General features: G+C 42.8%; 1 protein-coding gene across 2 annotated transcripts; it reads right to left on the reverse strand.

Annotated features, from left to right (window-relative positions):
• Positions 1 to 1,009: 1,009 nt before the first annotated feature.
• On the reverse strand, positions 1,010 to 23,343 carry LMNB1 (lamin B1). Of its 2 annotated transcripts, none has more exons than XM_085043102.1 (11): positions 22,903 to 23,343; positions 14,149 to 14,305; positions 13,220 to 13,345; positions 12,066 to 12,236; positions 10,577 to 10,702; positions 7,883 to 8,103; positions 6,455 to 6,680; positions 4,064 to 4,168; positions 3,514 to 3,633; positions 2,701 to 2,814; positions 1,010 to 1,740 (listed from the first exon to the last, which is right to left on the reverse strand). In XM_085043102.1, exons 1-11 carry the CDS (start codon positions 23,247 to 23,249, stop codon positions 1,699 to 1,701), a joined length of 1,755 nt encoding a protein of 584 aa, XP_084899228.1. In that variant the 5' UTR covers positions 23,250 to 23,343; the 3' UTR covers positions 1,010 to 1,698. The 2 variants fall into 2 exon arrangements, with proteins under 2 accessions (XP_084899228.1, XP_084899227.1); XM_085043101.1 differs by having other exon boundaries at positions 1,010 to 1,743.
• Between the last annotated feature and the right edge of the window lie 2,208 nt (positions 23,344 to 25,551).

Raw genomic sequence — 25,551 nt, forward strand, 5'->3', positions numbered from 1 at the left:
GGGTGAACTCTGAATTTCTGTTCCAAACCAACAGAAACAGGAGCTCCCCAAAAGACACTGTGTGACAAAGGATGGAAAAATAAAGTCATAAAAGTTGGCATTTGCTGCATGCAGTGGCATAAAACATCTCTCTCCACAAGCCTGAGGATGGTGTTTTTCAGTCCAACCTACCTTGGAGTCACCAAAAGGCACTTCTGGGCTTCAGTGTGTTGAAAAGGTAAGAGAGCAGAAGATGTTCTGATCAATAAAACAGAATTATGAACTATGGAAATGTTGGAAGGATTGGGTTGTTGCTGTGCAAGGATTAAAAGGAGAAGCAAAACCAGACCTCCACCTTGTGGCAGGATGTTTCACTCTGAGGCTGAACACAAATGCAAACACACATATTTCTCCCACTGGTATCAAAGAAGAGGCTCTACAAAAGAATTTGATTATACAGGAAGGTTCCTATCATGACCTAAGATTTGTCCATCAACCTTGTTTTTACATTCTGCTGGCACATGGTTGAAGTGCCACCACATTGGTCACCACAAAAGGGCTTATCCATTTTAAAAAGTCTTAATTTTGCCATGGAAAAAAGAAAAAAAAAAAAACCCGGTCAACTGTTTTCTAAACAAAAATTCCAATCAACTTCAAAAAATCTGGCCATGCATTTAAAAAAATACATTCAGACCATGTCAAAGATAACTATTTTGCAGTACTTTTAAATTTCTCTTTTATGTTATTGTGCTTGCTTAAACTGCTCAGCTTGGTACTTGCATGATGTAGTAAAAACCCAGTCCAGTAAGAACAGACCCATGAGCAAAGATGAGCACAAATGCTACACAGCGTGAATAAAGCTCTAAAGAATTAATTTTCCAAATGTGAAGTAATGTCAGCCATTATTCAGAAGAGATCATTGCATCTCAAATGCCACTGCTCCATTTACATGGATGTTTCTTCATCTTCAAAACCCACCAAGGATTCAACACTTCTAGCTCAGTTCTAGGAAGGAACAAATTCCAAAAACTTTACTCTGCATCACGGTATTGTTTTATTAAATTGGTTTTCGGACATCAGAATAATGTGAAAAGGACAGAAAAACTTTCGACGTTGGCAAAATTACAACTGCTTCCCATACAAATGTAGACTAGACCTCTAGCGACTTCATTTTGTTACTAAAAATTGTAAACAGGTAAGGCAATCCATATCAAAACAGCTTCCTAATTTGTTAGGAAAAAACCACATAAGAAAATTTAAGCTGGTAACACTATCTTAACAACACAACTACAGGGTGTAACATGAATCCTCTTCCAGAGTATGAACTCTAAACCAATCCCCAACAGCACCTAAATACAAAGAGGTCGTAGCATCTAGTCTAGAGTGGTATAATCTAGGAAAAAATCGATCCCCAAAACACACTGGAATATTCCTACTCCAGCAAGGTTTCAATAGAAAGAGACTGGCGTGTGAATCTGAGCAAGACAGGAACATCAATTCTCACTCTGCTCCCCTCAGGAGCCACCAGCTCACATTCTGCGAGGAAGTGTAAGATACTTGTAACAAACCTTCCTTTTTTTCAGTGGCAAAGGAAATTAAGGCCATCAGACTCGCAGCTTTAAAAATTCACAGACAGGAAAATAATGTTGTGCTTCTCAGAAGGCTCTGTTCTGCAGGCAGGGATTACCACGGCTGGAGGAACCTGGAGTGACTGGAATTTCACATGACCTTACAGCTTCTGTTTGATGCCCTTTGCTCTGCCTGTTGGGAATAGAGAGAATCATTTAAAACAAAAAAAATAAAAATCCAGCACAAAATATTTTCCTACTCAAAATACTCCACTGTATATTTTTAATATATCAAATTGTTGGCCTGGAATGGTATGAACAAGAGTCAGCAAAGGTATTATATCTGGAATTAATGTCACATGTCCTTTCCTCCGAAGGGTAATGGAGGACAGGTACAAGAAAAAACAGAAATAATTATCATATTTGAATCAGGGAGCATATTACCAGCACCTTGAGAGGTTCTATCTAAAGAAACCTAACATCTCTGTAACTTTCTGTGAGTAAAGCTGCCAAAAAACACACACTACAGACACCACACAAGCAGCTGGATGCACTTCAGAACAACCTGCAATAAAAACCTGACTGTTCTCCATTCCACACAGGTATGATTCAGTCAGAGGCCTTAAGTCGTGGTTGCAAAAAAAAAATTATTTCCACCACAGTTCTTTTTTCTGTCTGCAGAATTTCTGTTTTTCAGCATGCAGGGGACATTTTCTCTCACAGTGTTTTCAAATCTCAAATTTTCTCTATCGGAGAAAATATGTGAACAGAAGACACTAACATAATTTGCTGTATCACAGATACAGAGATTTGAATTCTCAAAACCTTCAGTAAATTCAGGTGTACCAGCTTAAGCCAAACTTTACCATAAACAACTGGCATGGGGGGAATCTTATAAGGCGCAGAGTTTAAGGGAAAAAAAAATCCTCATTTCTTTAAACTTTAAAAGAAATGTACTTCCCTGCAAGGGAATATATTTGGCAATATTTTTGCCCTGGTTTCAATAACACAGCTCCACGCTTTCATTAATTACTGATTAAAAAATAAAATAAAATAACATCCACACTTGTTTTTTAGTTTTTTTAAAAGAATTCATGACTTAGTACTCCACATTTTTAACATAAATAACCTTGTTAACCCTAAAGAGAAATACCTGCTGACGGTAAATGTCTCCCTCATCCAGAGCTTCAGCTGCTTCTTCCTCAACTTCTTCATCTTCCCCTTTGCGTGCTGTTGTTTTGAACACAGTGCTTCTCTGAGCAACCTCCTGAAAAACAGTTTTTAAAACTTGACTCTTCAAAACAAATCTCCTGTTGCTCACCTGCTCAAGACTTTGAGAAATGAAAGCACCACCTACTGGGAAAACTATTTGCACTCATTTTGTTTGTATACTTTTCAGGTATTGCGAAGCATAAGCAGTTTAGTTTCAAATCTCTTAATGACTTAAAGGAGTCTTTCTAACAAAAAACTCATCAAACTCTTCTAAAATCTGCTTTTTTCATACATTTAAATATTTTATTTCAGCCACAGCATGCCATAATTACTGTCCCATTCCAAGTTTTAAATCACAGCTTACTCTAAATTAACCTCTCATTGCTTCAAGTGAATTTCACTGTAAAATTCCCCACTCCTCACAAGCACACAGGCTTAAGAAATACTAATTTAGAAGACAAATCACTGCAAAGTTTACTAAAGCTTACTAAAGCTTTCTTTTCAAAGTGTGTTCTAAGGCACTGCCCAACTCCTGGCATGAGGGAGGTGTCTGAACAAGTAGGGTTTTTACTATTTAGGCTCAATACACAGGAAAAAAAAAAAAAATCACATGGGAGCATTTCTAAACTGCAGCTAATTCTCCAAAAAGAAGAAACTTTACTGAACCCTGCAGTGTATTCCTGTGTGAAGCCATAACCTGCATCTTTGTGGGTGATGCCACCACAGAAGCTCACACAAATCTGAAGTATTTTACCTCTCCCTGAGAATTTTTCAGTACAACTTTCACATCTTCACCAGTGCCCCAGGAGTTCTGGTTCTTCCAGATGAGGTCAGTGGGAGGGCTTGCAGTTACTCCAGCATTTGCAGCCCAGATCTGTCAACAGAAGTCACATGTGAGCAATGACTGCCAGTCTTACACATTTCCAAATTATTTATTTAGTTAATGTATTTTTTTAAGTGACACTTGTGAATCTCTTCCAGTTAAGAAAACACAAGTTTTCTTAGGTGCCAATCTGCCACGGTTTTGTACAATAAAACACATTTTTAATGCAGAATATGTAAGAACACCTGTATATGGTGAAAATTATAGCTTCATGAAGAGTGAAGTTCTGAAAAACACCTCTCTGTATTAATTGTCCCAGCATTGACACACCTAATTGTGCCCAACACAAGGATAAGTGATTATTTTCTGAACGTGTGCACAGAAAGGACAAAACTAAAAACTAAACCCTTGTGGTCTTTATGACCCACAAAAGCTGGCCTAAAGTCCATTTCTACTCAGCAGCAGAAGCTTGACAACTTACTGTCACAGTCTGGCCTGCCTTTAGTACATATCTTGAGGTATATCTGTAACTTGCAGAAGTGTCACCTATTTTTCGGATCATCTCCCAGCCTCCCATTGGTTGATCCTGAGAAAAGAGAGGAAAAAAAGAAAATTTCCACCAGCATTCATTTTATCTTATGCATGCAGGGTGTTTTATCTTAAGGGCTGTGACACATAAAACTTTCAGTGAAAGGGTTTATTATCACTTGATCTTCAGCATGGAATTAGAATAATTTTAGGTAAATTTATCTTACCTCCTATTTGAAGTTAAAGTTTAATACATGCTGCTTTTGAATTCTGATGTTAACTAATGTTTATGATTTGCATCAGTTTTGTTAACACTTGGTCCAGAAAAATATGTATTAGTAATATGTATTAAACATTAAAATCCCCTTACAAATATTTTATTATGCTTTTTGAAGCACAGTATGGCAAGCAGGCTTCCTAGAAAACAAAATATTGCTGTTAGTATTCTTGAAATATTTTTACATATGCACACCTGCCACCACACACTCCCTTGCAAGACCTACATTATTCTTTTCCTATCAACTACTTGAAAAGCACTAATGAATCACATACAAGTCATCTTTACAGAACACTGCTCCAAAAGAAGAGTAGATATTTTTTAAACTCAAAACAAGAGTAGCAGTACTTTTTTAATTCTCCCACCAGAAGTTTCTGATCATTCAGCAGTTGCCACTGGACTCCACTCACTTAAAATTATCTAAAACAAACAAATCTTATATATCTTAATGGATGCTGACATTCAGTTTGTCATTGCTCCAAAACACAACACACTTAAAGAGGATTTTATAGATTTTTTTAATCTATTTATTTGCAGAAAGTGTCAAGCACTTGTGAAGGTTCCCCAAGTACAGCTTATTACACTGCACAGCAAGGAGTTGCTCAAACCTAGAACCCCCAGAAATGTGCTAAAAGCCATAAACCACCCATGGTAACTGGGAACAAAACCGATGCTTCTCCTTCCTTAGAAAACAGTGAATGTGGAGGCAAATTAAATAAAAAGCAGAGGGAAAACCTATGTGGCAAACAAGTATGTGTGTGGTGGGGGGAAGCCCAAAAAAACCCTCAAAAAGGCAAAAAAGGCAGGTTCTGACTCACTAGAAGTAGTTTTGACTTGCCTGAATTGAGGCATCTAAACACTAGAGTGTCTAGACCAAGAGAATTGTCAAGGTTTCTTGAATTCACTAACTGAAGCCATCGTTCCCCAGCTCTGGTAACTACAGGTAATTAAAATGCACATTATCACTGTCTGGAGGAGCCTGTCCATGTCCTCACTGATTAGAAGGGACACTTGGAGCCAGGCCAGACTTTGTCATCTAAATCATCATGCTGAGCAGCCTTTGAGGGAAGATAAAGGATCCCTTTATCTTCAGCACAGCACAGAATGCAGGTACCACACCTCTGCACTCAGCTGAGGCACAGGCAGCACAGGAGAAGCCAAGATTACTGAGACCTCCTCTGAAATCAAGGCTGCAACAAATCAGGTCTTGTAATCAAGGTGTCCTAATGACACAATGCTCAGTTGTCTCTTCTCCCAGACAAAAGAATTTGAGAAATTGGGAGTCAACAGACTCCAGCCCTCTTGTGATGACTTGCAGAGTGTATATAGAGTAGAACTTGGTTTTTCTCAAGCAGAAATTACAAATAATGTCAGTGAGGTAAAAGGAAAACGAGGAAGTGTTCTGCATAGAACAGCATAATTTTGAGGGCAACGTAAGGAAAAGTTGTGATTATAATTTATCAAAGAGCTCTTCACTGGAGTAGGTATGTGTATGCTCCCAATATAAACTCCAGCCTATTCACAGAAACAAATAATCTCAGCAGTCATTGTAACAGTGGCTTTGGCATGGGAACTGAGGGCTTGCAAAATTGTGGGTGCAGCCAAAGAAGAAGAAAAACTATGGTTTAGAAAAGCTGTATGCAGATACAAGGCAATTAATTTTATTTGACAAGTGGCAATTAATTTCATTTAGACATTTGTTCTGCATCAGTATATATTCTCTGGGGGCTTTTTAAGGCAGAGAAAGTGCTGAAAAGGCTCTAAAGCAGCCTGATGTCTGCTTGCAGTATTTCTTGTCAGGAACAACATTATCTGTAAAGTTTCACAGGTACATTATTACTTGCAAGGAAGAACAACGATTTGGTGGGTGGGTGGGTCACCTTGCAGTAGAACAAAAGCACTGAAAAGCGTCAGGAAAAAGTCACCATCAATCCAGAACAGTGTGTGAAAGCTTGGTCTGAGACACACCAGTTTCTCCATGCCATGAGCTCGGGGATCAGCACAAAGCCCGGGAGCTGAAAGGGCACCGAGGACGCCCCTGTCCCTCTACTCATGGCCCTTCCAAACCTGCTCAGAGGTGTTCTTCAGGCGGATGAACTTCCCATCCACATCTATCTCCTCGATGGACACGTTCCCCGTGGCAGAGGCTGAGTGGGAGATGGTCACACTGCTGCTGGCCTCTGACTCCTCCACGTCAATCCTCTTCCTCTTGCCGCCGGCCATGCGGATGCTGCGGCTGGACGAGGCGCGCGACACGGTCACCCGGGAGGAGGGGCTGGGGGACAGCTTCAGCCTGGGGTGGGAAGGGGAAAACACACAGATGTATCACATTGTGGAAAAGGAAGCTCAGGGAGGGACCTTTGTGCTCTCTACAATTCCATGGCAGGAGGGTGAGGCGAGGGAACGCAGCACAGGGTGAGAGGAAACGGCTCAGGTTGTGCTAGGGGAGGTTTACATTGGATATCAGGGGGAATTTCTTCACTGTCAGGGGGAATTTCTTCACTGGAAAGGCAGTCAGGCATTGCCCAGGGGAGTGGTGGCATTGCCATCCCTGGAAGTGCTGGAAACACGCATGGATGTGGCACCTGGGGAAATGCCTTAGTGCTGGGTTAACAGTTGCATTCAAATATTTTCTGACCTTAACGACTTCATGATTTGGTTTCACTTTTCCCACCTTTTTTTAAAATAAACTTTCTTCCATCTCTTCGTCCCACAGATTTATACAGCAATATAGCAAATAAAGAGTGTTACATGAAGAAGTGAAGCTTTAAGTGCTTAAGATGTGAATAAAACATTGTCAAAAGAGCTGATTAATGTTCCTGGAGCACAGAATGCTGATGGACTACTGTGTTAAGAGCATAAAGGCATTTCTGTGCATTTGTTAAAGACTGCAAAGAACCAAAAACCCTAGGGAGACCTAGGGAAAGCCACTGTGGGAAATTTATGCAAAGACCAAGTGCCATAAAAGCTTTGGCTGTTTCATCCCCACAGTTGAGAGGAATCAGCCTTGAGCAGCTCAGAATACAGTGAAGTATCAAACTACTTTACATGACAGCTGTGACAGAGGTGACAATTCTTAGTATTGATGAACTCTTGAGCCCAGATGTGGGAAATGCCTGTAGTTGATAAGCTGGGCAGTCATAATGGCTATTACTTTATTTTAATTATTCTACACGTAAAGAAATTTGGCCAACAAAACACCCTGCAATTAATTTAGAGAAAGAACATTAACCATGGCACTGAACACGCATAAAATGGCAACTCATTACTTCTTCTGTGTTTGAGGTTATCTAAAAAAAAATGGTGTTTGCTGCCTTGAGGGCTGGTCTGATAGTTATTCTCATGGTGACTTAGAACCATGTCAGACATGAGGGGGCAAAAACAGTGCCTTGGAAAGCAGTCAAGCACCACTAAAACCTGCTTTTTAACAGAGAAATCACCAAGGGAAGCACAGAGATAACAAACACCATAATTTGTTGCTACTTTCTTTCCTACCTCTCCTCTTCCCCCTCCAGCAATTTCCGGTATGCATTGATCTCCATGTCAAGCGCCAGTTTAACATCCAGGAGCTGCTCGTAGTCAGTCAGCTGCTCGTGCATCTGATTTCTTATCTCGGCAATTTCCTTCTCTTTCTCCACCAGTGTTTTGCGGCAGTTTTCCTGTTCCTGGGCCAGGCTGTTCTCCAGCTCCTGTGCTCTGTCCTGCCATGCTCTAGACTGGAAAAAAAGACATGGAAAACATCAGTGATGGTGCAAAGGAAAGCCAACCCAAGCCTCCATGTGCCGTGCTATTCAGGGAACAAGGAATTAAAAATGCAAAAGTTACACATCTTCCTCTATTTCTGAGGAAGAAAACCCACATTCAACTTCCTGCTCTCCACTTCACCTACTACAAACATAAACACCTCAAGTTCCAACAAAACTTGCAACATCACTGGAAAAACAACTACTTGCTCCATTTTTCTGAGGTCTGAAAATATGTTGTTACACTTGAATTTACTCAGCAAAGAAAAACTGAGCTTAAGAGTTAAACTGTTTAACACGTGCCAGACAGAACACAGGAACACAGTCTTAAGCTACATCAGGGGAGGTTTAGGTTGGACACTAGGATGAATTTCTTCACAGGAAGGATGATTAGATATTGGAATGGGCTGCCCAGGCAGGCAGGTGGTGGAGTCACCACCCCTGGAGTTGTTTAAGTGCTCTGTAGTTTCCAGATATCTGCTTTGTGCTTCAGCTCACTGCAGCCAATCCCAAATTCTGGGAGGCAGCTCCTCTGAAGGAACACAGGTTGTTGACAGTGAAAACCTGCCTGCTTATCACCAAAGCCTCCAAGGCTTGCTCAGAGTGTGGTGATAAGCATTCCTTGAAGAAACCTGATTTGTCTCCTGCTTCAAAAATAAAACTAAGCCAGCAGATCTTAAAACTGCACACAGAGAAGGGAATGCTTATCAAAGGCCAAATGAAGGCAGCTTTAGGCTTTACTTTCCATAAGCTTTCTTCTGTTTGATAGCCCCTTGAGATTTAATTTCTATTTTTTAATTAAAGGACAGACACAGGAACCAATGCCCCACAATCACTAAGTTTGCTATGCATGCACACAAATTAGGAAGTCATCCCAGTCCATAGACAGAGCAGAGTGTCTCCATGTCTGGTCCAGGAGACCAGTGTAACTGGTTGTCAGACAAGGGATTTAATAAATGGAGTTGTGTGCCACATGGAATATCAGAATAGCAGAATCTACTACAGAGCTCACTGCTGGCAACTCAAACCAGACTAGCACCAGGGATAGGAGTGTTCTTCCAATAAAATAAAGCCTAACTTATTGCTATTAAAATGGGAAATGCAACTGTACTAGTTGATACCACTAATACTACAAGAAAAAAACAAAACAAAATGCAAACACACAGGTTTCTTTGGTGGAAAAATCAGTCAAAATGACAGAATTATTTGATTTTCACAGCCCTGAAGTTAACAACAAACACCTCTGCCAGTTCTCTGAACCAAGCAGTCACTCCTGAAGTAACAGATCAGAGGGAATTAAGTAAAAAACCTGCTGAATGAACTCCCAAAGATGATGCCAATCTAAAGACAGAAATAAGATCTAAGTGGCCAAAACTTTCCATCCAGTTCCTGGGTAACCTCATGCACATTCATTACACCACCTGATCTTTTCCAGACACCAACTTGACTATATGAAAGGAAAACTAGGAAGGCTCAGTATCTGCCAGTTGATTTGGAAAATCAGGAAATAATGTCCCCTGCACTTATATTTTTCACTTGAAATGCACAAATTTTTTATGTCCTATTAAGAGTCTACTGTACAGGAGGAATACAGTTTGAAATGTATCACAGAGAGGATCAGAGTCAAACAGTACCAGTATTTTTTATTCCAAAAGAATTTGAATGTTTTGTTGCATTTTCAAGTGAGCTACAAAAGCTTACTGCAGAACCAACTCATAACATTTCTCATTTTCACTCTGTATTTCCCACTGCAGTGCACACAATGCTACAAATAGGCCAGTTCTGAACTTATCACTTGTCATATGTTATGTCATACTTCTCTGGGTGTGATCTATGCCCTCTGTGGTCTAGGAATAACCAATTTCTACTTGAAACCCTGGCTCTAAAGATGCTCATGTACAATTATTTGATGTATTTACTCATCCTCATATTCCTAATCTGAGAAAGGTCACTCCATTAGTGTATTTTTTTAGATGTCTAGATGCAAGCTGGATCTAGAATGAAAAGAGACACTGAAAAGAGACTGCAAATTCCAGTTCTGACTTTGAATGTTGCTTTGCAGAATTCTAGACTGGGCTGCCCAGTCACTACTAAATTGCTCAGAGTGTCAAGAACTTTTAATACAGGTTTGTCTAAAATTGCCTCATCTACCCACAAAAACTTTCACAAAAGCCACTTAACACTACCCCGTTTCAAACACAGCTCTGTTGCAGAATATTACAAAGAAAAAAAAAAATCAAGTCTGCCAAAAGGAGACATTTAGGAATTTGAAAAAGTACAGGACACAAGAGAAAGCAAACTCAAAAAAAAAAAAGCTGAACATATTTAAAAGTTAAGGGAAAGACAGACCTTTCACACAAAAAACAACAACTCTAATGGAAGGAAAGTCCTTCAATTCAGAATCAACAGCTGTAACCAGCAGGACTGGGGAGGCAGAGGCTGTTACCTCTTTCTGCAGGTTGGTGATGTGGGAGGACAGGCTGTCGATGCGCATGCGGCTCTCATTCAGCTGCTCCCTGATGGTGTTGGCTGCAGAGCTGTTCATCTCCGAGGACAGCCTGGCACTCTCCAGCTGCAGGACACCAAAATTAACACATCAGTTTCAAAGTAACTTTCACTAGGAGAAAAAATGAATCACTAAAAACCCACAGGCAACGCGTTAAGCCACCAAGTTCCTCTCTGCAGCTCCACACAGTGAAACATTTCTTCCTTTAGTGGTAAAATGTGGTGCCCTGGTTACCATGTTGGATTGTCCTGCCTGAAATTCCAGTTCTTTGAATATTTACTCTAGGACCAAAACTCCCTCTTGCAGACATTACTGAAGTTGAACTACTGAGTTCAGTTTTCATGCTGGCTGAAGTTTATTTACTACACTAAAATTGAAGAAGCTAAACTGAAATTACCAATTCTCTAAAAATAAGCAAGCTTGTTAACTTCCAGCCAATATAAGCAAATTGATAATGTGCCTCCAGATTACAGTACCAGTGCCCTAAATCACTACTGCTTCAATCTATCATGTCAATCTCAAATAATTTCACTTTTATAAAGTAACTTAATCATTCCTGCTGAACACTACCACACACACCTGAGGTATGTGGTGCACCACAGATATACTGAACTTGTTGATGTGCAAAGGAATCTAATTTCTTTCTTAAAAATAAGATTCCAAAAATACAGAAAAGTATTTGATGAGAAAGATGAAGAAATCAATTAGAGGTTGCATTTTTGGCATCTTATTTTCAAACCAATAATCTTTTCCAAACCAGATTGAAGGCCTGGAGATAAGCAGGCTGGAAACACCAAAATCCGTGCTGATAAATTCAGTTTGCATGAACTCTTTCTGCTGTAATATCCCACCTTGCTTTTAAAAAATGCTAACTGCAACAAGTACAGCCACAGAAACCAGGTTCAGTTGAGACATCAGGGTGCCTCCTGACATAAATGCTGAATAACAGCAGAGGAAGGAAATTATGAAGTATGACTGATTTCAGCTTTCTGTCTAGATGAGTGAAAAACAGAAGTTATGAGCATTGTAAAACTTCCCCATGTTTTGTACAGGGTCAGAGGACTCTCTACACTGTCTTCTCAACAAACCCTACTATGAACTTTTATACAAAATATGGAACACCTTATTGATCTTTGTTCAATATCATACTTAACACCACTGAACTTTCCTTGAATTCACAGTAATCCCAGAATTAATCACTCTTCCCCCCAGATCACCTTCACACAGTGCTTCCTTCCCTTCTGTCATTGTACCTGACGAGGATTAAACCTGCTCCCAAAGTGAGATGTGAAAATGCAAACTCACACTCAAACGCATGCTAATTTCAAACCGAGCTCCCTAATAAAACCCTCTGAGCTGCCAGTAATTATGGTATTAAGCAAAACAAAAACAAAGCACATCAAACAGCTGTGTGAAAACATGTTCTCACTTTGGAATGGTAAGTCTCTTCAAGCTCTTCTTTGTACAGCTTCACTTGTGCATCGTGCTGCTGTCTGATTTCATGAAGGGCTTGGGCCAATTTATGCTCATATTCAATCTGACGTCCAGAATCAACCTCAACCAGGCGAGTTTCATGCTTCCTTCTGGTCTCATTGATTTCCTGTGAGGACCAGAAAAACATGGTAACATTCAGTAAGTACAGGTCAAAAATTTTAGAAGGTTATCCTGCTGAGTGGAGAGTAATGCAGGTTCTAGCATGAGCTTGTTTTTACTAAAAGTTTCATGTCAAAATAGTCTCCCCAGTCTTACTTTGAAGTAGCCAGTCAGTGAAATAAGAGCTAGGATACCATCAGCATTTTTCCTGAGAGTTGTCTCAACTTTCAATAAATACACCTCAGTATCATTAGATTTTAGAAACAGATCCCTTCTTTCTTGATATATCTTCAGTGCTTGCACAAAATCAAACTACTGTGAAGTAACAGTCACTCCACTTTCCCTGTTTACTTGTGTGCTTGCCTGTGCTCTCTCTGGAAAGAAAGGGATTACAGAAACATGAAACAAAGCTGAAAATACTAACTAGCAAGGCAAAGTAGCCATGGAACAGAAGACAGCAAGGTTCCTTAGTTATTTGTTACTGCTCTAAGGTTCCTCCTGGAAAGCCTCAAGTGCTACAGGTAAAAGGGAGGGTGACAAGAAAAAATTCTAGAAGACAACTACTCATCGAATTTTGTTTCCATTATTCAAAAGTATCCTGTTACAAAGGTTTGAAATTAAAAACACTGCAGTTCCACAGTACCTGTTCAAGTGTCCCTCTCCACTTTATTTCTCATAGTGGGATTATGTGGGAAATTACTAACCTACTTTCTCATTACTAGCAAAAGATGTGCATTGCATACCATGGTAAGAATTTAACATGAAACAATAACATGAAGTTATTTTACCACAGGAACTCAGATTTAAAATCATTTTTCCTAGAAAAAGGAACTTAGAAATCTTCTAGCTAGAACATAGGTAAGCCCTGCTCCTAGTAGAAGTTCAGACAACTTGGTACCTCCCAACCTAAACCATCTTCCTATTCTAGAATGATCTCCCAGTTGTCTCCTTCCCTTTAAAAATGTTATTTCTTGAGACTAAAGCATTTACCTCCTCATACATATTTTTACGGAATTCCAAATCCTCAATGAGGCTTTGACAACGATTTTCAAGATCCACCTTCTGCAAGGTTTCATTTACAAGCTGGTCCTTGGCAGCAGCTAAAGAACCTTCAAGCTTTAAGAAATAAAAAGAATCAACATGACAGTTATGCAGAACTCACATAATACAATGACCTCAGCCTCACATAACTACATGTTTAACTTAACAATCAAGTCCCAATATCTACACCAGTAATATTACACATTACACACACACTTTCACAGTTGTTTACACAAATGAGTTCTATATATTTCACATTAGTAACTGATATCAAAATTGCTACTTATTCATTTTTCTTACAGATCTTAACTTTTAATACATGGCAAATACCAGTTTCTTGGTCTCCACAACTCGTCCTCTTGAGGAGGTGTTGCCCAAGATCACAAATCAAAAGGCTAACAAAACTAGGACAAGAGGTTTTTTCCCCTCATTGTTCCATGAGAATATGAAAAACCACAGGCAGAAGCAAAAGGAGGGCAGAGGGAATCACAAACTGTTATTTGTCAGTTATTATCTGTTCTTGTGAAGTCAGCCTGCACCCCAAAACACTTCTGAAATGTGTCAAGTGTACTTTGAATCTTGACCTGCTTTCTTCCCCATAAGTAACATCCCTTGTGATTTTAGCATCTGCAATTTTAAGATTTCTCTTTTCCATCATTCATATTATTAATTAACAGTACTGGACTCAGAAACATACTCAACACTGGTTCCAGTGTTGAAAGTGAAGTACAATTTGCTCCTCCTGTGACTAGATGACAGGTTTTCAACTTTTTTTTTTTTTGTAAAAAAGTTATATTTTATGAGAACGGCAGCTCACAATATAGAAAACCACCTCATTCGCTAACAGAACCTGATGGTGAAATATTTCTTCTTCTCACCTGTCTAATTTGATCTTTCAAATCTTCAATTTCTTCCTCCAGGCTTTTCTTATCACCAAGGGCTGTGGCCAGGGCAGCTTCTTTAGAATTCAGGGCAGCTTCATACTCACGAAGTTTGACTTGGGCTGCATTGAGGTCAGATTCCTTTTTTGCATAGCTGGAATAAACCAGAAAAAGTGGTTAAGAAAACCTAGAAATGCCCCCAAAGTTGACTGCTGACTAATAAAGCAATCTCAGTCCCAAACTTGAGAAACATCCGGCAAAAATATTCTGTCTTAGCTAAATTCACTGTGCTTTGCAGCAACCTTTTAATCATACATAATGGCAAAGTTCCAGACCTGAGGAAACAGACCCAAATTCTGTCTACACAACAATATCTGCTAAATTGCACTGGTGTAGGGGTAATGTGATTTCTTTATGAAAGCAAGCACACAAGCTTTTCAAATTACCTTCAAACTAGCTCTTGTGTCTACACAAGCAGTCAAGCAGTTTCTAGGTGTTTATTCCCTAAACCAGCACATTCAAACAGAGAAATCAAATAGGGGAAAAATGGAAAGTAATGCCACATAAACACAACCCCACACTCCTCAGACTAAGTTTATTATCTACAAATACAGGCTACTACAAAAACAGGAGAAAGAAAACCCATATTCATGAATCAGAATGTTTATTGTCCTCAGATGGCACAAGCAGCCACATTTAAATGTGTAACAAGTTCTTCCACCTTGGAGTTCATTCTTTTTCTCCCTGGAATATCCACATTTCTCTACCAAGAGCAGCAGCATGCACAAGTCCTGGATGGTTTTAACTGAACTATGAACATTTTACAGGAATGGACAGGTTTAGGCTCAATAATACCACAGCTGCCACATCCTTCTTCAGTTTTCACTCTTTGCTTTCCGCATGTAAAAAAAAAAAACCAAAAAAACCCAAACCCAGAATTAATGACATAATGCTGAGAAGACTTAAAATTGCATAAAGATTGATTCAGAATACATCCAGAACTCTTTTTAATCACTGTACAGCTTATAAGACACAACAGCAACGTTTCTCAACAAGATGAGATTTAATGCAAAATCAACCTTATCTTAAGGGGAGAACCCTCAGGTTTAACAGATGATTTTCCCCCAAGATTACCTGCTCTTAACACCATGCTGAGGAGAGGTGCCTGCACACAGAGGGATGCAGGGATGGAATCCATGTCTGGAGGTTTCTGCACCACAGCCACGCCACATGGCAGGATTTACGTAACAGATTTAGCACTGGCTAATCCTGATCCTGTGGGATTAGCACCTGCTGCCCCATGGCATGCAAGGGGCAGGCTGGGAGAAACACAAAAACACTGTGTTTCTGCACTCAGCTGTTTCCTGCTGCTCAAGATCACTCAGCCCTTTGTGGCATTTCACTCCTCAGACCCACAGCTTGGACAAAAGCACAGGATTTAGGGTTTGGACACATGAGCTTCCAGCTCTCTGCATTATTCCCTGGAGGTTCTTTCCTGTCTTTCCTCTCCCACCCAGGCCTGTTGAAGCTTCAGTATGCAAGGAAAGTGTGAAGCAGAAGAGGTAAAAGAGGGAAGCTGCCTTGCACTGGCATGTCTGTAAAAAAACCAATTTCTACCTATTAGGAAGTATGAGGGATCACATCAGACCTTTGTTGTTTGATCACTGCAGGAAAAAGCTTAAACCAAAACATGAACAAACTGCTTCTCTCATGCTGAAACCAAGCCTACCAAGTCCAGATCTTGAAATGAGAAAGTTGCAGAGCCATAGACAGTTGCAGAGCCACAGCCACAGATGCTCCCCAGACAGCCCCAAATTATCCTGGACTCTGAAACAGGGAGACTCCCCAAAATATGCCACCATCCAAAGAGTGTGGATATCTTGGATCTTAAATTTTACTTGGATTTTATATTCTTGTAATGCAAATACTTTTTTAATGCATTCACATTTCAGCTCTTCTTTAGCTGACGAGAGCATTCTTGCCATTCACCAGCAGAAAAGAAACCCCATATACAAAGTGGACTAGCAACAACAACATAATTAAAACCCAATGTAGTACCTGCACCACAAAAAGTAAGTATTACCAGTTAGATCAGCCCTTTCTGGCTTGTTTGCAACAAGACTGTCTGTGAAGCCATATTATAATTTAATGCAACAAAAGCCACAGCAGGGGGGTGGTGGGTGGGTGGAGAATTAAAATTAAGCACTATTAGTTGTTAGTGTCTTGAGTTGTCTAACTATGAGACAGCTCATGTGAACACATTCTCAGAGAGAAAACAGAAACTGGAGCTCAACACTTCAAACGTTGAGAGCCAGATGAAATCTCAGCAACTCAGCAGTGTCATCCCAGCCCTAAAGGGAATACCGTAAAGGAGGGAAAGATCAGAAAAGCCTCTGTGATTTATAAAAACAAACACTAATGTACACAACACATACTTCACCGTTACACCCACTAATTTTCACCAGGAAGGACTTCAGCCTCTTGACAATAGCTGGCTTCTTCCGCCCCAGAAAGCCAAAGCTACATCTGAATACAAAAAATGAAAAAACCTCAAACGCCTTCCTGTTACAGTGTTCAGGAATTAGCTAGAACTGTACTCCTTTTCAAGTAGTTTGACTCATAAAAGGAAAATAAAAGCAAAGAAATAATTGCTGACTTGCATCTTGTTCAAAGAAGCAGCTTGGTTTTCTCTCTTTTGACTTCAAAGTGTGAGGATCTCCTGATCCACGGAATTGTTAACAACAACCTAGAATTTCCTGTAAACTCCTTGCTAAGTGAATAGAAAAGCCGTGCAGGTAAAAAAACCCCAAAGAAATAATTTTCTAGTAGTTTAATAAACTGAACTGACCATCTGGAGCCAGACACACCACTCACCCAATGCAAGGCAAGCAGTCAGTAGCTCGGGAGGTGTAATTTAATAGTTCCTTTGAAACTGACCAAGTGAGGGATGCCACAACCCTACAGCAGATTGTTCTCACCTCCCACACCCTACCCACTCCTTTCTGCCAGTACTTAAGAGTCTGATCACAAAGCTAAGCATTACCAACATTAATCAAACCTTCCTCGAAAAGGGTTGGCTTTTAGCCAAGTCATGACATAGATACACACGTGATGTAATTCCTGATAATGCAACCTACTCTTAGATCCATATAAAATTACATTTACTACACAGTGAGCTGGTTTTCCATTCTAGTCGTAGAGAAAAATGAAAACAATAAAGAAACCCAACTATAGTCATTAATTATATATGTTTCATTTAGCTAGCAGTCAGTTTCCCACATTTTTACCCATGGAACACAAAACAGTAAGTGTGTTGCAAGAAAGTGATTTAAAGTAACATAAGAAACACCTGCCCAAGAGCATTCAAGTTTTTGTACAGAGATCAACATGAAAATAAGAGTAGCAAGGCAAGCTTGACTTTTGTGCAAGTAAATATATGTAACTTGTGTCATGTCACTCACTTTATTTAAATGTAGTGTTTGAAACCAACACCACCACATCATCTCTAGTCATCCTGCTCAGCTGTGACCCTGCTTGAAGTCACAAACCCAGCCTGAACTTCATGGTCACCTATGTGAATCCCACGACTGTAACCCCATCTCTGAGCAGAACCTAGACACATGAACACAGATCAAGCCACTGCCCATCACTCTGTCATTATTACATGTCCACATATTGGAGACCAAATACATCTGTCCTACACTCCCTAGAAGACATGCTTACTTGAGAATATAAATTCTTACATCTGTTAATGACCCTACTCCCTACCCCTCTGCATGCTCTATGGCACACATCAAAACAGTGATAAATTTCAGACTAAACCCCTGGAATTCCCCAGACTGCAATCTTTGCCTCACTTTCCAGGATCACCCACAATACTGAAAATACGCTTCAAGCCAGCTTCCTTTCCACAGCTGCCCCCTGGCTCCTTAGGCACATTTGCACCATGGAAAACCCTGGAACAGGTGTCACATCTTTGCCTGCACCAACACCACATGGCTCTGTGTAGCTGCTCAGGGTACCAGCTGCAGAGTGCCACACACTTGCACAGTAATTCAAGCCACAGGCTGATGGGAAGCTGTTACTGGTATTTATTTTATTACCTAATCTCAGTGCAGAAATGTGCTCCAGAATGTAGATGGGAAGGAAGGCCTGCTGGGGATACAAAGCAAGAGAGACAGATAAATGATCTCTCTGATATTTAAAGTTTAGTTCCTCACCACAACTACATTTGCTATTAATGCTTGCACTCTACACCTGAAGATAATAAAGGAAGAGTAAATCCTTTGCCAACATCTCCAATAAAACACACGATTTCCTTCAAAGTTACTTTAATCACATTGTCTCCTCTTCCAGGAGAGCAGATGTCCCTCAGCACTGGAAAGCTGCCACAGTGAAACCTCAGCCTGCCAAAGACATATGTAAACAATGGGTTTCCTAAATGAACTAGTGTTAACACCAGCTCATGCTTCCTAAATAACACAATTTCCTCACAAGACCAACCAGAACGTGGGCAAGTCCAGCCAGGGATTTCTGACCTGCCGTACATTTAATTAAGTCCCCATTACAAACATTACTTGAAATAAATTTTCTTATCTTGGAAACCATTTCCACCAAAGGAGAACAGTGCTGAAATCAGACCCATAGGCAGAGCCACATCGCACAAGAGCCAGCCTAGCTCTCTGAACAGCCCTTGTTCAACACAACTGGGTGACACAGCTGTGCCAAACTTCACAATGTGCACCCTTGTTAAGTTAATGGCTCAAGTGACACATGAGACTTTCTCCCTCCACCATCTTGGCTCTGCATTCCTCCCTGGTGTGCAGTTGTGGCAAATGATGAACTCATTATTCACTTCCCCCCAAAAGGAGAAGCTTTAGCCAGTCTGTAGGATGTGATGGAACAATTGCGATCTGCTGCTTAAATTATGATATTTATGACTTTCCCCAAGGATCACATCTTTCACTGCTTTGTATGCCTTGTCTATTTAACCCTTTTCTCAAGAAATATGAATTTTCCAGCAATCTGAAGTCCCAGCCAAGGCAACACTGCTCTGTAGTAGGAAGCACACTCTACCTAAAAATAACAAGAGTTATTACTCCAAAATAATTTGTTGCTAATTGTATGATCACACATTTTGAGACTTCAGCTGATGATCCAGGCAACTACCTGCTTTCACCTTCATTGTTCACGAGCAAGTCCACCAGCTGGAAATCCACACACACAGACTTTTTTCCTGTTGCACTACTGCTGGTGTCTTCCACAGCCCTTGATTGCGTAACTGTAGCAGTCAAAATCAACGACACTATTTATTGAAAGGAAGGAAGTAGAGGGGTGTCTCTACAACAGCTATCACTAGTGGCGAAGCATACAATAAAGTCTTGCCTCAACAACAGTGAGAAAACAAACTGGAAATACTGTGAAATTGGTGTGGTCACTCAGTACTTTCACAAGTTATGGAGGAGAGATTTCCCTCTTCTCCACCTCCGAAGAGCTATCCTAGAGTTCTGTACACCTAAACTCAAATTACATGGGGTTTTTTTTCCCCCAAGTCTTGAGATACAGAGATTTATTTTTCCTTATCTCCATTCCACCCATCACAAGCTTCCTACTTACACAATTATAATTTTCCCATCCCCTCCCCAGAACAGAAATAGGTGGCTGTTTTTTTAATCTCACTGTTTTTCCCCTAGTTATTTAAGATTTGAAGTATCAAGGGAAGCCTTCATATTTAGCTACAGCAGAACCCACTGCATGGCAGGCACTCTAGAAGCAGAGAATGCAACAAGTCTGCTATATATAGCAGTGTCAACTATAGAAGCCAATGCAATTTTTCCTGGGGGACTAAAAGTATGAAGAGAGCAAGCTTTTGGTGCATCACACAATATAGATGGCACTGAAGTCAGCAAATCAACAAATACATGACTGGACCTTTAATTTTTATAAAGAAAGAATAAGTCCTACAGCACTTTGGAAGTAACTAGAAGCTTGAGTTTGATGCATTTATTCGAAAAGTGACTGAAAGACGACAGGAGTAAGATGGATCAAGAAATTAAGAAGGATGTCGTGCTAACCAGAGAAAGCAGAGTTGCACAAGAGTAACACCTGGAAAATATTCAAATAGCACAAGAAGGCCAGCTAGACCATGAATGAATATTGCCCGACTTCAGACAACTAAGTGGCAAATCATCTGTGCTCCAGAACACCTTGACAGCTATTTCTACTAACATTTATCACCACTGGAACTGAAGGGAACCAAAGCCATCACTACTTTGAGTGTTATGACATGGATACCAGAATACCTAAACCACACAAACCAAACATGCCAGGAAACTCTTTCTTTTGATTAATTTTTTTCCCCTCAAGTGGCTCTGTTAGATCCAAATGAGTAGACACTCACATTTAAACTAAAGCCAGCGCATACACCACACTGCAGTCCAGTTTTCTGAGAGGGCAAGGAAAATTCTGTTGAGAACACACATCCTCATCTTACCTTGCAAACACTTACAGTACTCCTAAGTGAATATATTTGCTCAAATACTTGAGCAAAGTATTTTCAAGCGTATATTTTGTCAGGTTATAACATGACTTAACAGCTTTAAGAAGCCATGAGAGAGCGTGCTCCAGTTCAAGAGAAAAAAACTCTTTGCTCCTTTTTAAGGCTTTGCAAATAGAATTACAGATTAGCTTGGATATCCCCAAGACATCCATCTTAGCAGCACTCAAAGAAGACTAAGAAACTGCACACCCATCTTGGGGTCTGCCATGAAACAACACCAAATAGCCACAAATAAGTGGAATCCATGAGCCTCAAACAGCACTAAGTGTTTTACTAAACTCTCCAGGAGTGTTTCTCCAGATGTATCACCTGTGCTCTGTGGGGTACAAAAATAACCTGTTTGAGATGTGCACTGCCCATCAGGCAGCGAGACCATTCTCCATAAAGGTCACAGCTGCAACACAAGAGCAAACAATCCCCTGCCCCCACCAAATCACCAGTTTTTTTTGCCAAGTATCCCATCACAAAAATGGCAATATGAAGAAACTCCACGTCCACATTACTAATGCCTTGGTTCCAGCCACAAAAAGGGAATCCACTACAGACTGCATTTAGAGCCTGATCCCACACATGCAATCTTGAGAGAAGCTGATAGAAGACCGTGTGTTCCTCAACAAAACCAATAAGAGAAGGAAATTCCTGCCTCGACCTTGGAGTCAAGTAATGTTGCTGCCTGTCTGCAGTTACACCTGGCTTTCCCTATCACTGTCAATGAGCACTTTGATTTAAGACCTTCAAAAGGCACCAAAAGATAACCTTGAGAACAACCAGAAGCTCACGGTTCTGATTTTTTAAAAAACAAGGACCAAAAAGGTATCAGAGCTGTCTGCAGACGCATGGAAACATCAACATATTGGTTACACGTGAAGTATCTTTTTCATCACGAAAACACAGGGCTGAGAGGACATTTAAGAAAACTAGCAAGTTACACAGTAGCAGAGGATGATTTTATAACTCTGGAGATTTTTTTCCCCCCAATATTGATACACCTTGTGCTTCCAAGACTAAAGCTCAAACTCCTAAAACCACAGCAATCACAGAAATCAAACTGAGGGTAAACACAAACAAGGAACCAAATAAACAATTGAATCAAGTCAAATGTGTAAGAAGCAAAATCTAGTGTCACAAAATCAGTTCACTGCCAGAGCAGAGATCCTGGCACTGTGCCACAAATCTGTTAATCTGGAGGATATGTGGACACGAATTCTACCTTTTGTAACATCTGAACGTCCTGGAAGGCGCACAGAAATTACAGTTCTCTTTTGTTTCAAGTATGCCCTGCGTATTACCCACTCGAGTATTTTGATTTTATGAAGCTGGTGTGTTTCAGAAAGGTCCATTTTTCATCCTGAAGCAGCTTGAGCCTTAAAGACAGCCCTCTCTCCGTACGGGGGCGGGGGGTGAATAGTCACGGAATCACAGAGTGTTAAGGGATTGGAATGGACTCTAAAGCCCATCATCAGACAGGGGCAGAGACGCCGCTCACTAGAGCAGCTTGCTCAGAGCTCCATCCAGCCTCTTCCAGGGATGGGGTACCCACAAACTCCCTGGACAACCTGTGCCAGGGCCTCACCACTCACACAGCGAAGAATTTCTTCCCAATATCCCACCTAAACCTGCTCTTCTTCAGTCTAAAACCGTTCCCACCTTGTCTCTATCATCCCACGCCCTTGCCAAAATTTTTCTTCAGCCCCCTGCAGCTACACGAAGGAGCTTTAAGGTCTCTCTTATTGCGGGTGGCAATCAGAGCACTTTACTCCATTTTTTAAGAACCAATCTCTGTGGACAACCCGCTCCAGCGCCTCACCACCGGGATTTATTCCCATTATCTCCCCTATGTAACCAAAACTCGCCCCTCTTTCAGCCCGCACGGGTTCGAGCCACGCTGCCGGGCACCCGGAGCGCCGCGGATGCTGCGGGGACCGGGGCTCTCGCACCCGGCAGGGGCGGCGCTCGGGGCCGGAGCTTCCCGCCGGGGCGGAGCGGCGGCAGCGCTGCCGGAGCCTCATTCATTCCCTCATTCATTCGCGTCCGCGCAGCGCCCGGCGGAGCGGGAGCGGGACGGGCGGGCGGCAGAGCAGGGCGCGCTCCGCGGCGTCTCCGCCAGCGCCCGGGCACCGCTCCGCCCGCATCCCCGCCTGCGTCCCCCACCCGCCCCAGGGATGCTCCCCGGCCCTCTCCGCGCTGCCCACCTGGCCAGCAGCTGCTCGTGCTCGGCGCGCAGCTTGCCCAGCTCGATCTGCAGCTTGGCGCGCTCCCGCGCCGTGTCGTCCAGCGCCCGCCGCGCGTCCGCCAGCTCCGCCTCGTAGATCGCCTTGAGCCCGGTGACCTCGCGGCCCCGCACCTCCTCCCGCTGGGTCACCTGCAGCTGCAGCGCGCTGTTCTCCGTCTCCAGGCTCCGCACCTTGTCGATGTACACGGCCAGCCGGTCGTTCAGCTGCCGCAGCTCCTCCTTCTCCTGCAAGCGGGAGATGCGCGTCGGGCTTAGCGGCATAGTGACGGTGGCTGGGCCGCGGACTCGCGGCGAGGGCTCGGCCATGAAGCGCGGGCGGGGAGGACGCCGGCGGGGCGGGGACCGGCGGGCGGACGGACGGGCAGACGGACGGACTGCTGCCTCCTTCTCCTGCTCCGCCGGCTCCGCGCCGATCCAATATGGCCGCGCGCCCGCCCCGCCGCTCCGGACCCCGCTCGCGGCCTTCCCGCCCACGTGACGGCGCGCCAACCAATCGCGAGCCGCCTTCTGCCGCGGGCTAAATTCAAAACCAGCCAACGGTCGTCGGGCGCGCCACTGAGGCCACGCCCCCCGGGCCACGCCCACGCCCCGCGCGCGTTCCCGCCCCTCATTCCCGCCCCCGGTTCCCGCCCACGGCCCCGGACAAAGGGACCAGACCCGCGTCCCCTCCCGCGTCCCCTCCCGCCGCCGCGCCCCGGAGCCCCCGCCGCGCCCTCCCGCAGCGCCCCTCGCCTGCCTGCGCCGGCCGGGGGATGTGCGCTCGGCTGGCGGTGTGGCTGTGAATTACAGATTCGCGGAATAAATCAGGCTGGATGGTCGAGCCCAACCTGTGACAGGACGCCACCCTGTCAGCAAGACCGCGGCACTGAGCGCCGCGTTCAGGCTTTCCTTGAGCGCCTCCAGGGAACGTAACTCCAGCACCTCCATGGATAGCCCGTTCCAATCCTTGGCCATCCTTCCTGTGAAGAAATTCCTCCTGATGTCAAACTTAACCACCTGCCCCCGGCCAGCTTCAGGCCATATTCTCCTGCCCTTGTTCCCTGGGAGCACAGCCTGACCCACCCTGTCTGTCCCCTCCTGTCAGCAGCTGTGCAGAGCCACAGGGTCCCCCTGAGCCTCCTTTTCTCCAGGCTGAGCTCCTTTCCCAGCTCCCTCAGCCATTCCAGGTGCTCCAGACCTTTCCCAGCTCCATTCCCTTCCCTGGACACTCTGCAGCCCCTCAGGCTCTTGTCGGGAGAGGCCCAGAACTGGACACAGCACTCGAGGTGTGGCCTCAGCAGTGCCCAGCACAGGATGGTCACTGCCCTGCTCCTGCTGCCACACCATGGCTGGCACAGCCCAGGGGTCATTGGCTTTCTTGGCCACCTGGGCACCTCTGGGCTCATGTCCAGCCATGCATGTTCAGCTGCAGCTACAAATCCCTCATAAATAAGGGATTTTGCTGTGCCAGATGTTTCCTATCCCGAATTTACTCCTCCCTCACTTGCAGGCTGCTTGCTGTGGTTTAAAAATAAAATTGACTCCTGGTCTTGCCTGGGCACCTCGTGCAGGGCTGCTTTGAAGGTGTTTGATATACAGGGATCTGCCAGGTGACCAGCGACATGATGGGAGGACAGCCTTAAGCTCGTCCTGGGGAGATTCAGGTCGGGCATTAGGAGAAACTTCTTTACTGCAAGGATGACCAGATATGGGAAAGGGCTGTCCAGGAAGGTGGTGGAGTCACTGTCCCTGGAGGTGTTTCAGGAGAGAGTGGAAGTGGCAGTCAGTGCCATGGTATGGGTGACAAGGTGGTGTTCAGTCTTAAGTTGGACTTGATGACCTCAGAGCTCATTTCCAGCCAAAGTGATTCCATGATTCTCTGAGTTCACTCATTTCAGTACTCAGAGTGCAATTCCTCAACCTGAGTCAGCCCAGCTTTGGAGTTTGCATTTTCATATTCTTTGTCTGATGTCAGTCTGGCTCCTGAAGGTTTGCTGCCAGTGAGAGGCACTCACTTTCAGGTTGAACATTAATTCTTCAGGAAAAGCAGGAATTCTTTTGTAAATTCCCATTGTTAGGTGACAGCCCCTCAAAGGGGGAAAAATATATTCCAATCACAGTATATAATTAAAGTAATTTAGTCATTACAGGAGTGGGGAACTCCTGCTTTTCCCACATGATGCCTTTGTTGACAGAAATCATTATCTGTTTCTGGTTTTCCCTTCCCTGCCAGTTATTAGAATTTTCTCCTTTCCAGCCCCTTTGGAAAAATAGAAAAGCTGGGTAACAAGAGTGATAGCAGCTGGGAGAGAGTTCTACAGCACCTGCTGGAACATAAAATTGTCAGCACAGTAGGATTATAACCCAGGGTAGTTTTACACTGCAGCTGGCACTAGTGTGAAAGGATCTGTGTTCACAGGCTGTACAAGACACAAAGTTTGGGAGGTTTTATTGTTGGACAAACTAAGCCCTCTGCATGTGGTTAGTGCTGGCTTTGATTCTGTCTGCTTCCAGAATTTAGCTCAACGCCTGGTTTTATATCACAGAGTCTGGCTATTGTAATTTTTCCAGTTCCATGCTTTTTTTTCGCCAGTCTGCGTTTTCAGGTTGCTGCTTCCACCTAATTACA

Source organism: Lichenostomus cassidix, chromosome Z, assembly GCF_008360975.1.
Source record: "Lichenostomus cassidix isolate B80296 chromosome Z, HeHo_3.0, whole genome shotgun sequence".
NCBI classification, from domain to species: domain Eukaryota; kingdom Metazoa; phylum Chordata; class Aves; order Passeriformes; family Meliphagidae; genus Lichenostomus; species Lichenostomus cassidix.

Coding starts and splice junctions, on each gene's coding strand:
- LMNB1 (XM_085043101.1), bottom strand. CDS start 23,249: ATGGCCGAGCCCTCGCCGCGAGTCCGCGGCCCAGCCACCGTCACTATG. Junction 10,703..12,065: donor AAGAGACTTACCATTCCAAA/GTGAGAACATGT, acceptor GGTGTCCTGCAG/CTGGAGAGTGCCAGGCTGTC. Junction 4,169..6,454: donor TGAAGAACACCTCTGAGCAG/GTTTGGAAGGGC, acceptor CTCTTTTCTCAG/GATCAACCAATGGGAGGCTG.